The following is a 14,096-nucleotide window of genomic DNA, read 5'->3' as shown; positions in this document are numbered from 1 at the left end:
ATTCAAAAATCAGACACAATCATACCACCAGGGGAGTTAAGCTTTGATAATAAAACCTGGAAGCTGATTGGTTTCTATGCAAAGCTGCACCAAATTTGCACCTTCCAGTTTTAGTTAATCACCTTCATAACGTGGATCAGATAATTACAGATTTTGATTGGTTGTTATTTTGCTTGTTTTTTTTTGCTCCTGGAAAAATCTCCAAATTTGGAAGTGTGTTATGTCATAAAGGAAAGGCTAAAGACTAAAACCGGTGTGTGCAAAATCTGGTGCAGCTCTGTGTAGAAACCAGTCAGCTTCCAGGTTTTATTATCAAAGTTTAACTTCCCTGGTGGTATGATTATGTCTGATTTTTTAATCTCAAGGCGGTACAGGCATACCCCACTTTTAAGTACACAATGAGGTTTATTTACTAAAGCTAGAAAGTGCAAAATCAGACTCCCTTCTGCATAGAAACCAATGAGCTTCTAACACCAGCTTGTTCAATTAAGCTTTGGCAATAAAACTTGGAAACTCATTGATTTCTATGGAGAAGTGAACCTGATTTTGCACTTTCCAGCTTTACTAAATAAACCCCATTGTGTACTTAAAAGTGGGGTATGCCTGTACATTGTTTTTCATGGAAATTTGGCGTTTTATATTGTAGGCCTGTAATTCTTAGGAATAACTAACTTAAGGCTGGGTTCACACTGCTGCGGGGGGAGATCCGGATGTGATTCGCACCGCAAATCACATCCGATCTCCGTAGCGCTGCGAGTTCAGCCATACAGATAGTATGGCTGAACTCGCAGCGGTCCCGCAGCAAACTCGCACGGGACCCTTTTTTTCGTCCGCAACAGAATCGGATCGCATGGGCGTTCACACCATGCGATCCGATTCTTGTGCGAGTCGGCAGATCGCACTGCGATATGCGATCGGATCTGGGGGTGTCATTAACATATCATTGACACTCCCAGCCGTTCGCATAGGGCAGTGTGAACTGCCGGCTGGAGTCGTGCGATGCGGGAAAACGCAGCGGATTTGCGGCGTTCCCGCATCGCAGCGGTGTGAACCCAGCCTTAATCTGTCCAAACAAGAGCCTAGTAGACATCCCGGGTATGATAAAATTTGAAACACAAAATTATAAATTATAATATAATAAATAACTATAAATAATTATAACAAATAATAATATAATACTAATGAATTTTATTCAATAATGTAATCAAATCAAAAACACTGAAATTTGCTCAGTTGCAGAATTGTCACTGTCGTTACTTTCAGTGTTTGATGACGAATTTCCCCACAAATCACTATCGCTCAATTCTGCAAGTGATTCTAATTCACTATCGCTGTTTTATAACTGGTCTAAAACCGCTTTTGATGTAGAGGGATGCTTTTTGGATGCCATGGACGTTCTCAAGTTTCCAGGCAGAAAGAACGCTATATATGATATAAAAGTGCAGGCAGGGCACTGGACAAAGCATTAGTGACAAAACTGATGTGAAATGATTTGCTACAGTAATGTAATCTTACAGATTATAGTGTATTGTATGTTTTATGTATTTTGCACTTTTTAGAATTTGCCGCCAGGCTCCGCCCCCATGCCTTGTGGCGCTCACAGGGAACGGAGCCTGGAACATTGATGATTCGGGGGGAGGATCTGGAGGAGTATACAGCGGGGGGGGGGGGGGGCGGTACACATCGCAGGATCTTGGGGACGAGGTAAGTAACTGTACCTGGATACTGCGATGTGATCCCGAGTGCGGCTCAGGGTTACCGCTATTGGTACTGAAAATTAACCACGAGCCACACTCTGGATTACCGCTAGGGAAGTGAATTGAACAAGCTGAAGTTAGAAGCTGATTGGTTAACATGCACAGCTTCAACAGATTTTGAGTGCAGCAGTTTTAGTAAATCTCCCCCTATATGTCACAATGAAATTATGACAATGTCAATGACCATCAGTCAGGTCATGTTGAATAATAGAATAATAATTGTGACCTATAACCTTGCACAAAGCTTCCATGTGTGCAGAAAATAATCTGTGACAGGGAACCATGACATCATAGGGCCCAAGTATATTTTCAACTTCTCCTTATTTATTAACATTTCCCTTTACAACAGAGCAAATCCCCCCCCCCCCCCCCCATCTCATTTTAATATGTTAAATATGTGATCTAAAATCAGCAGTGTAAAGGAGGCCCTAAAATATTCTTTGGATTGTGGTCTGAGAGGTTTGAAGGCTTTACTTAAGATGGCCATACATTATACAATTAGATTGTACAACCTTTGTAGAGCCTCATTTAGATTTACTAAAACTATGTAACAAGAAGACAGCCTAAATCATCCATTGGTAGGTGTTGTGTGTTAAGGTTGTACAGAATGTGATGTAATACTAATATAACAATGGATTTTACGATAGCTAGGTGCACCGGAAATGTTTTTTTATATGTTTATACATTAAATAAAAGTAGGCATTTTTACGTTTTTTTTGTTTTCTTTATTCTGTCAAGGACAAGTCTATACCTACCTAGTAGAATAAGACATCATTTGGAAAGAAATCATTTACCGTGTTGTTATTTTTTCCATATATATATATATATATATATATATATATATATATATAGATATAGATATAGATATAGATATATATCTATATATATAGATATAGATATATATACCGTATAATTATGTAACACATGAGAAAAAATCATCAATAACTTGAAAGAACCAGACAGAGTAAAAAAAGACAGGAATATTTTAATATATAATAATACTTTACATTAATAAATTACTTGCGTTACTGCTACTAAAATGGTAGCAGTTATATCCCCTTTTTTTAAATACATTAACATAGCTTTAAAAAGTTTCAGCTACAAAAACAGAAAAGAAAAGGTATACACAAACAAACAATAAAGTAATAAAATAAAAAATAAATTGTATCATTATTACAGTATCAGTACTAAGTTTTTAGTATTAACAATTGTTCATGTGCATTGAAGCCAAATACCTACATTGGCTCAAAAGTTGGTTTGTACAGAAGATATGCATATATTTTTGTTTTTATGTTTTATAATGGGAACCATTTAGCTCAAATAACATATAAGTTCCTATGCCCGATTCACCTTTTATATTGAATCAAGTTAGTACTTATTTTTTTACTACATGTATTATTTGAGGAGCTGGATTTTCTTTGACAATGATCTGTTTGGGTTTATAGTAGTAGAACTTATAATATATATATCAAAATATTATATAATGCATTACAAAGTACATAGAGCTAGTCAATCCTTGCCCCATTAGGAAGCTCACAATCATAATATCCTTAACTAAATCTGGGTTCACATCTGTGTGGGAGCAGGTCTGCATGTACGTTGTATGCTTTGCCGTATCCACAGTAAAAATGCACTGTTGTTAGCAAATGCGTAGGGTTGTCATTAATTCTTAATATCACCCCCCCCGCATGGAAATCACAGTACATTTTCCCATGTTGGAAAGCGCAAATTGGCTGCAACTTTAGAAAAGGTGCAAGGACCTTTTACTTGTGTTTTCTCAGGTACAGTGGCCCAGTGAAATGAATAGGCTGCTGTGCCCATGCAGACAAAGCAAGGTTGATTTCTTAAAGGCAAAAAGGCTGTTCACTTTGCAAGGGAATTTGCCCCAGACCTTAGAGAATGAGGTGAAGCTCTGCTTTTTTCTTGTGCATGATTTGATATTTTATGTAGAATGAAACTTCACCATATTCACTAAGCTCTGGGGAAACTTCCCTTGCAAAGTGAACAGCAGGCAAGGCTAACAAAAAAAAATAGCATGCGTTAAAAAGGGGATTTACTCCAGAGATAAAACTATAATTCTGTCACTCTACAAGACTCTGGTCCAGCCGAATCTTGAGTATGCTCTCCAGTTCTGATCACCAGTCCTCAGGAGGGATGTGCTGGAACTGGAGAGAGTCCAGAGAAGTGAAAGAGAGCTATTAAAGGGACTGGAGGACCTCAGTTATAAGGAAAGACAACAAGCATTAAACATTTTCTCTCTGGAGAAGGAAGCTTGAGAAGAGATATGATAGTGATGTACAAATACCTTACTGCTGACCCTAGCATAGGAAGAAAACCCTCCAGTGTGAGGGAGTCAAAAAAGACATGCCACCATTCGTTGAAACTGGAAGAGAAGAAGTTTAACCTTAAACTGCATAGAGGGTTCTTTATTGTCAGAGTGGTGAAGATGTGGAACTCCCTTCCACAAGCAGCGGTATCAACAGGGAGTGTTGCTAGCAGTGGCGGCCCGACCATACAGGGCGCAAGGGCACCGCCACCCTAATCCATGCGCCCAGCCCCTAATCTAATTGCAGGGTGCCGGACACATGGATTCCAATGGGGGATTTTATTTTTATTCTTTAGAAGCATATGAATAAAGCCTGAGGCTCTAATTGGCTTCTGCACCCTGAGCCCTCCCAGTCATGTGACAATAGCAAATTAATATTTGCTATTGTCTTCCTGATTCTCCTTTGGCCAATCAGTAAAATCAGGAAGTAGGTCCTGAAAGCCAATTGGCATTTGTATTGGAGGAGAAGAGGTAGAGGAGGAGGAGATGCAGGGAAGCCACCGCTAAGGCAAGAAGGAGGAGACACCGCCCGGAAGAAGCACTACCCCGTGACCTAGATGGGGTAAGTGTGGGGCATCTGACTGGGGAGGGGAAGGGTGCGGCTGATCCAACCAACTGGGGCTGGGGGGAGATGGCGGGTGGATTGTTTGCTGCTTCCCCCCAAAAAATATAGCACCAACTGTCACTGGTCGCTAGCTTCAAAAACGTATATATGGGCAGCTTAACGATCGCAACATACAGGGATATGGGATTTGATATTGACATAAACTCACACAAACACCACAGGTTGAACTGGATGGACTGGTGTCTTTATTCAACCTTACCAACTATGTAACATGTAGCAGCTTTAGTAAATAAACTCCAAAGACTCCATGTGAGTAGTGTCCTTAGTGAACACTGAGCTGAAAAGCAAAACGTGCCCACCAGAAGCATAGCTTGAAGCTTGTGTGACCCGATGCAAAAGTTGACCTGAGCCCCCCCAATACCACCTGCCGCTTCCACTGTGCAGGCATATACACCCACCACATGCCAAGATACTCAAAGTGGCTTAAGAGTTTTGAGTCCCCAGAGTTCCTCCCTACGTCAGAGGACAGGGATTACCTCTGGAGAAGCAGAGGACAGGGATCACCGCTGGAGAATCAGAGGACAGGGATCAACCCTTGCAGGTGACTTGGCAGAGCTCCTTTCCCATTCCAGCACTGTATACAGCCACCCCCCCCACACACACACACACACACACACACACACACACACACACACCACACACTACACAGGGCTGAAATCACATTCCTTTATACACATTCTGTCAGCCATGATCTTCACAGGGTGTATCTGGCTTTTATGTTGCCCTTCTGGCCTATGAAATTCTCTGGTCGAAACGGCAGTGTAGTTGCAGTAAGCAGATACACCCTGTGCAGATTGGGGCTAACTGGCTGTGTTGTAAAGGAATGTTATTTCAGCCTTGCAGAGGAGGAACAGTGTAGAGTGCTGTAATGGTAAAAAAGCTCAGTATCTGGGCATAGTATCCAGGATGGAGGGGGTGGTCAGGGGGCTTTGGGGGGGTGCAACTTAGATCTTGGGGGCAAAGCCATCTGACACAAAATCTGGACCCTGCAGCCTCTCCGGGGCCCCTCAGGAGGTGTTGGGGAATTTGTTTTAGCAATTTCTTAAGGTTTCTCTGACAGTGTTGGCAGGTGTTGGGAGAAGTTCACCTCCCAGAGGTGTGTGTCTTTTCCCCAGTTTTCAGGGAAGTGGGGTAAGTAGACATCCCCGGGTGGGAGGGTACAGAGAATCCCAGCTGGTGACTAGGAGACACTGAGCAGTGTCATTCCTCACCAGTGACATCGGTCCCATCGTGGCTACAGGACAGCACTCTCCTCCTCCTAACTCGCTGAGCTTGGTTACCATTCCATGTTGCCAGTACACAGCACAGACATTTCCCCATCCTGGACTGTTCTCACCCCATGCTCCTCTCCATTCAGGAAATGTCTCACAGCTTCTCCCCAGCCAATGAGAATGAAGGGGTGTGGACTGTGGAAGGCAATTTGGAAGCCCAGTACTGGAGCGTTGCTGTGGGGCCCTAGGGTAGATCAGAGCTGGATTTTGTGAAGGATATGATAATATGACAATGGGGCTGCACGGGCCCCCTGGAGCTAGGTACACATGTGCAATTGTGACCCCTAAGACACCCTATACTACAACCATGGTGCCCACAATGTCAGAGCTGTTCTGGATGACTGGTTATCTGATAGCTGATTAAGAAAAATACAAGAAGCAGCACAAAAGACAGAGGAAGAACAGATCCAAAGAATGAATTAGAAGCAGGGATACCCTTGGAAATTAGGCATTCAGGTACAGGTTTCTCTCCAGAACATCCTCAAAAGCAAAAGGAATAGCACAGTAGTGACATCACCAACATTTCACTTTTAAACTTGGCAGTCAGAGGCAGCAGTGCCTTAGATGATCTTACACTGCAGATTAATGCCTACAGAACAGGGGTGTCAGGACACTGTCACATTTAAGTACATTTTTATCTTTTAGGGGTAAACCAAGACAAGCAGTACATTTTTCATATTATTGCTTAGGCACAAATAACATTTCTAGATGTTCCCTGATATTATGAAATCTTCCCTTTTTTTTCAGATGAGGCCTACTTCAAAGTGATTCTAAGCTCAATACATTTTTTACCTTAATGAATTCCGCTCATCAATGTAAAAAGTTATAAGCTCGATTCATTTTTTACCTTAAGGCATTCCCCTCATCAATGTAAAAAGTTTTCTGGGGAAAAACTGTAGAACATACTGTATATAACATTGTAAAATATACTAATGCATGTACAATAAAGGGAAGGCTTGATTAATGATTTCCAAAAGTTGGAGATAAGTATCTGTGTTTCTCATTATAGATAATCAGATTCAAGCTATCATGTTTTCAATGCTAGGAAGGACATAAATGAACACATCTTATGCTACAAGCATAGTATAAAGGTTTATTTGCTTTAGTTTTGTTAAATCAGAATAGGCTTTTTGACTTATTTTTAGTGTTCTTGCGAAATACAATTTTAAATGTGCTTCAAAGATTTTTTATTAAACCATTTTTTCTTGAAGCCTCTTAATTAGGACTCCAAATTATTGCATGTTTGAAATTTGCATGGAAACTTCAAGAACCTTCCTGCTATAAACATGTAATGAGTTAAGGTTGCTCTCTTGTTGGTTTGTCACACATTGTTTTTTCGTTTTGTTTTTTTCTAACAGATTATAGAAAAACGCAGGCGAGATCGTATCAATAACAGCCTGTCTGAATTACGGCGGCTTGTGCCGACTGCTTTTGAGAAACAAGTAAGTCATTTCTTCAAAAGTTTTTTTTTTTTTCATCCGTTCTACTGTACCTCTGATCTAAAATTGTTGGTTCTCTTCAAGGCTCATTAAAATAATATTGCATGTGGCCTTATCTGGCACCAAGCTTGCTTTTCAATTAAATCCTTTGTTGTGGTAAAACTGTTAAAACATAATCCAGTCATGAAAGTGGGGTAGAAATATTTCCAGTATAGTTGTTCTTTTCCCTTAGGGATAACATCGCTCATGATGCCTCAGTTCCCCTCAAGAAAATATTGTGGTTGTTTAAACACAGAATAGAACCTATTGTGTTCCCTATGTGATAAATTAATGTTGTATTCCAAAAAAAAAGATTTTTTTTTAGTTGCTGCTGCCGTATGCTGGTGACGGCTTACACTTGGAAGTTGGTTTACAAACCAAACTTATGTTTCTAATAGTTCCATAGTCATTAAACCTAAGCCCTGGTTCACATTGATGCGATTTGGCATGCAATTTGACATTTCAAATAGCATGCCAAATCGGTGGCAATTGGCGGCAATGGAAGTGTCCGAATCGGTGCGACACCACATTAGCGGCGTCGCACCGATTCCCAAAAGTAGTTTCTGTACTACTTTTGGTGATTTTGGAATGCAATTTCCATTGACATCTGTGCAGAAACCCACACAGATGTCTCTGAAATTGCCCCCAAAGTTGGGACTGACATGCGGGAATAAAATTGTGCGAGTTCAGCTGAATTTGCACAATTTCATTCCCGCAGTCAGTGTGAACCTAGGCTAAAATATATAGAAAAGAGAAGTACCGGTATATAAATGTGTGAAACAATCAGTGCCACCCTAATAATTAATCAAGTGCAAAGTTGCAGCTACTATACAATTCAAGTGAAATCACTACACTTAAAAAAATAAAAAATAAATAAATGTATATATACATAGATATATATGTGTGTAGGTGTACCAAAAGACACACACATACACACAGTGCAGCACTACTACGGTGATTTCAATACTATATTTAATGCTATATTTAATGCTTAAACATGCAATGAAATTCAAATTCATAAAATGTCATTGCATGAATTTCATTGCATGTATATACAGCACTAAATGTAGTACTGAGATTATCACTGTAGTAGCTCTGCACTGTGTGTATGTGTTTGTCTTTTGATATATATATATATATATATATATATATATATATATATATATATATATATATATATATATATATATATATAAAGCATACCCCACTTTTAAGTACACAATAGTGTTTATTTTCTAAAGCTGGAAAGTGCAAAATCAGGCTCCCTTCTGCACAGAAACCAATGAGCTTCAAGGTTTTATTACCAAAGCTTAATTGAACAAGCCAAGGTTAGAAGCTCATTGGTTTCTATGCAAAACTGAGCCTGATTTTGCACTTTCCAGCTTTAGTAAATAAACCTCATTGTGTACTTAAAAGTGGGGTATGCCTGTATACACACAGTGCATCCAGAAAGCATTCACATCACTTCACTGATTACAATGTGAAAGAAATGTGTTTGAAATCTTTGCAAATGTATTAAAAATAAAAAAAACTAATCACGTGTATATAGATATTCACAGCCTTTGCCATGACACTTAAAATTGAACTCAGGTGCATCCTGTTTCCACTGATTATCCTTGAGATATTTCTGCAGCTTGATTGGAGTCCACCTGTGGTAAATTCAGTTGATTGGACGTGATTTGGAAAGGCACACACCTGTCTATATAAGGTCTGTTAACAGTTCATGTCAAAGCACAAACAAAGCCATGAAGTCCAAGGAATTGTCTGTAGACCTCCGAGACAGGAAAATATTAAGGAGCAGATCTGGGGAAGGGTACAGAAAAATTTCTGCAGCATCAAAGGGAACAATGAGCACAGTGGCCTCCATCATCCATAAATGGAAGAAGTTTAGAATCACCAGGACTCTTCCTAGAGTGGGCTGCATGGCCAAACTGAATAATCGGGGGAGAGAGCCTTAGTCAGGGAGGTGAACAAGAACCCGATGTTCACTCTGACAGAGCTCCAGTGTTTCTCTGTGGAGAGAGGAGAACCATCCAGAAGAACAACCATCTCTGCAGCACTCCACCAATCAGGCCTGTATGGTGGAGTGGACAATCCACTCCTCAGGAAAAGGCACGTGACAGCCTGCCTGGTGTTTGCCAAAAGGCACCTTAAGGACTCTCAGACCATGAGAAACAAAATTCTCTGGTCTGATGAAACAAAGATTGAACACAGCCAAGATAACAAAGGAGTGGCTAGGAGACAACTCTGTGAATGTCCTTGAGTGGTCCAGCCAGAGCCCAGACTTGAACCTGATTGAATATCTCTGGAGAGAAAAAGTCTGTGCACCGACGCTCCCCGTCCAACCTGATGGAGCTTGAGAGGTCCTGCAAAGAAGAATGGGAGAAACTGCTCAAAATAGGTGTGCCAAGCTTGTAGCATCATACTCAAAAAGACTTGAGGCTGTAATTGGTGCCAAAGGTGCTTCAACCTAGTAATGTGCAAAGGTTGTGAATACGTATGTACGAATAAGGTGAAGCTCTCATAACCTTGATTAACTAGTCAAATATAGGGGTAAACAAAGGATTATGCCTTTCAAATTGTTCAAGAAATCACAGCTCCATTTTTTCCCATAAACAAACTTAGAATTTAGTTTAAGCTCCCTAGCGGTATTCCCGAGTCTGGCTCGGGGTGGAATTTCAGAACCAAAAGCAGTAACCCCGAGCCAGACTCGGGATTGCATCTCAGGATCTAGGAAGAGTGTGCTTACCTTATCCCCTGGATCCAGCAATGTCCCCCCGCTGTGTGAGCGGCTCGTCCTCCGCTCGATCTATCACGTAGCCGAGCTCTATTCCCTGGGAGCGCTCCAACGCACGGGATCGGAGAACGGTGCCAAATTCAAAAAGTGAAACACACACATTACATACAGTATAATGTAATCTTACAGATTACATTACTGTATGAAATTATTTCACATCCCTTTTGACCCTAGTGGTCTGTCCAGTGCCCTGCATGTAGTTTTATAATATAAAAACTGTTCTTTCTGTCTGGAAACTGGAGATTGTCCATAGCAACCAAAACTGTCCCTTTACATTAAAAGTTGTTTTAGACCAGCTAGAAAACAGTGATAATAAATTAGAATCACTTGCAGAATTGAGCGATAGTGATTTGTCATCAAACACTGAAAGTAACGACAGCAACAATTCTGCAACTGAGCAAATTTCAGTGTTTTTGATTTGATTACATTATTGGATATTTTTTATTATTATTATATTATTATTTGGTATAATTATTTATAGTTATTTATTATATTATAATTTATGATTTTGTTTTTCAAACTTTATCATACCGGGATGTCTACTAGACTCTGGTTTGGACACATTTAAGTGAGTTATTCCTAAGAATTACAGGTCTATAATATAACACACCAAATTTCCATGCAAAATAATTGTACCGCTTCCAGCAACAAAAATCTGAAATAATCATACAGCCAGGGAAGTTAAGTAAAGCATTCACCATGCTATGTGATTATTCGCTTCTCCTCTAGTTAATCAAAACCGCAATCTCTGGAGAGAGATAAATACCGATGTCTACTTACATATTTTGACAGACATATGATGTGGAAATATCGTCATAGTCTGGAGTATCCTGAAATACAGTAGGGTTGACTTACTAAAACAGTACGTTTTTCACCTCACTTCGCTGTATTAAGGAAATCACTGTTGATTTGTGTGTGTGTGTCGGTATATATATATATATATATATATATATATATTTATATATTTATATATCAAACTGGAAACAGGTTGACTTGGCTAAGAGACAGATGTACTGTTTTAGTAAATCCGGCTCAATGTGAAAATGCACCTAATGCACCTTATTCTACATATCCAGTGTCCACTAGTTTTAATGACCACAAACAATTTTTGCGCAGAATTAGCCAGAATTAGTGAGTACTCTAATGCAGTAAAAGTATCGATCCTCAGTAGCAAAGGGATTACTTCTTTAATTGCATATGTCTTAAAAAAAAAAAAAAAAAAAAGAGTCAGTTAAGTAAAGGAAACTTACATTTAATTACAATTTGATTAATAATTAAGTAAGAGATGTGAGAAAACAACATGTAATATAGTCTCCTGTTACAGCTACAGAGCGGCCATTAAATATCTTTAAGAGTAGACTTTAATGGGTAGTATTTTTTCAGGAATGCTTTACTAAACTAAATGTACAAGCACATTTTGCATTTATTGCTGGCCAGTGGGGATGTACTTAGCCATTGTGCTTTGCCTGTAGTAAAATTAACAGCTTGGTGCACCAAGAGAGAAATAATCAATGATGAACCTGTGAATACGCATGAAAGTTAAATCAATAAAAAAAAAAAGGATGAACATTTATTTTATTATCGGTGTACTGGGGAGGGTTAGAACCTCTGTCAGAGTTTTAGTGCGATCCATGTCGCTGTTGGGAAAATTTACCGACACTTCCTTTTTTAAAGTTCACCAAGGGAGTTAAAGTATTCTATCCATCAGAAACATACAACAGTAAAACCTGACCAGGGTTTTCACACACCATTGGAGGAAAAAGCATCAAGGAGGTGATGGGATTTTAATCTTTGTTTATATGAAGGCTGTACCGAAAGTAAGGCAAAAGTGGGCAGAACTTTTTCATTAAGTTACATAGGTCATTCAAACTTCCATGTTGGTAGAGTAAATCTTTCTTCTTCTCCGTTCTCATTGCAGGTCAATAATGGATTCCAAGCAGAAGCAATGTGCCATCATTGGGTTCTGACTGTCAGTCTGTGTCAGTTGTCGCAGTTGATAGTCTCCCACTGCGTGATTTATCTTTAATGCTAGTTTATTTTTCTTTAAACTTCTTCATCCATCTGTGCACATTTGCTTTTGTCAAAGGTGTCAACTCTGGAACATAGCCATCTGTGGCAGTCTGCACCTCTCTTTTGTCAAAAACTCAATGACGGCACATTGTTTCTGCTTGGATTCCATTATTTACCTGCAATAAAAAAAGAAAGAGAAGTAGAGTTACTATAGAGGAAATGTTACTCTACCAACATGTGGAATTTGAACAACCTATACAAGTTAATAAAAAAAAGTTATGCTTTTGCATTACTTGTGGTACAATCCTCACATAAGGTGGTGAGAACATTTGGTTGGCTCACTGGCTTAAAGTGGTTGTAAACCCTTACAACCAACTTTGACCTACAGGTAAGCCTAGATTAAGGCTTACCTGTAGGTCCAAGAAATATCTTCTAAACCTACACGGTTTAGGAGATATTTGCCGAAAGACAGGCATCATTGTCTACGGCGCATGCGCCATATACAGCGGCGCACAGGCACACTGAGCGCGCCGCAGTTAACACTGATTTGTGTTCTTTATGTGATATACGCTTTTAGTACAAACCAGTAAAGTAGACACTTCTATCATTTGGTCCCAATTGTAGTAGTCACCATGACCATACCAGAAGTGCAAAAAAACTAGACAATCAGCCATAATAAAGGGTTCCAACCCTTCCCCACTCTGTGTACAAGTTGAAAAAAAAAAGAAGCGGAAGCTCCGCATTAAACACACATTTTACGAGATGATGATTTACATTTGTAAAGTGATAATGGATTAATTATGGGTCTTGTAAATTGATAATGGCCTAATTAACTCTAGATACCAAAGGCACCAGTGTAGTCAGAGTGCACTAACTTCTGCTTTATGGATCTTCTCCACTGGGACAAGTAACACAAAACAACCAGGCTCATTTTAAAACAGACATAGCAGTTCAATAAAAGCATATCATCTGTTGTCTGCAGCAATAGGAAAAAAACAAACCATTAGGGCATTTGTTGATGAGCGGGTACTGTACCTTCTGTCTGATCCCACATTTACTAATTATGTATGTCATGGTGGGTCAGGGGTCTACTTCTGATGGAACAGGAGGTGGGTCTTTCACGTGGCAGATTTGACATCGAAATACTAGAATCATTGAGACTGATTTATTTTACGGAGTTGATCAATTTACTCAATAAATCAAGTGAATATTTGCTTTAATTATCCAGTTGTGTGAAAAGCACATTCCTTTTTACTTATTTCATCTGTACATGACTGGCCATTCAAAATGAATAGGAATTTTCTTTTTACTTTTTATGTGATTGGATAATTTAAGTGAATATTGACTTGATTTATTGAATGAATATTCTCAACTCCCTTAGTAAATCAGCACTTATTGGGTTCAATCTGCTCATGCACAGCCAGAAAAAAATGGTATTTATTTTTTAATATACTGTATATAGAGTCAGTATGTCACTTAATGCTCTACAGTATGTGTTGAAATAAAGTTCACCAAATAAAATAGACAAACCATTTTGTAAATACATAAAGTATAAGAAGTAGTACCTGTCATAAATATATACCATAGCCTTTTAGCTTGATCAAGGATTCCAACATGTCCACTTGAAGGCCAGGCCTTTTTCTGATACTTCTCACGTAAATATAAATATATAAATATAAATATAACATTTTGTATTTTTTTGCTAGAAAATGAACCCTCAGACTCTCTCTCTCTCTATATATATATATTATATATATATATATATATATATATATATATATATATATATAAAATTATTATTTTTATTTTTTTTAAAGCAGAGGCCCTAGAGA

General features: G+C 39.0%; 1 protein-coding gene across 2 annotated transcripts in view; it reads left to right on the top strand.

The window, feature by feature from the left end:
- HEY2 (hes related family bHLH transcription factor with YRPW motif 2) overlaps window positions 1-14,096 on the top strand; it is a 60,904-nt gene that overhangs the window by 7,659 nt on the left and 39,149 nt on the right. For both annotated transcript variants that reach the window (XM_077486945.1, XM_077486944.1), the window contains exon 3: window positions 7,338-7,421. In XM_077486945.1, coding sequence (XP_077343071.1) covers window positions 7,338-7,421 — 84 coding nt within the window. The remainder of the gene's footprint in view (window positions 1-7,337; window positions 7,422-14,096) is intronic.

This window comes from Lithobates pipiens, unplaced genomic scaffold, assembly GCF_037356315.1.
Source record: "Lithobates pipiens isolate NorthernLeopardFrog02 unplaced genomic scaffold, aLitPip1_a1.2 Scaffold_18, whole genome shotgun sequence".
Taxonomy (NCBI): Eukaryota; Metazoa; Chordata; class Amphibia; order Anura; family Ranidae; genus Lithobates; species Lithobates pipiens.
The sequence above is the reverse complement of the archived record's forward strand: the minus strand, read 5'-3'. Positions and strand labels throughout refer to the sequence as shown.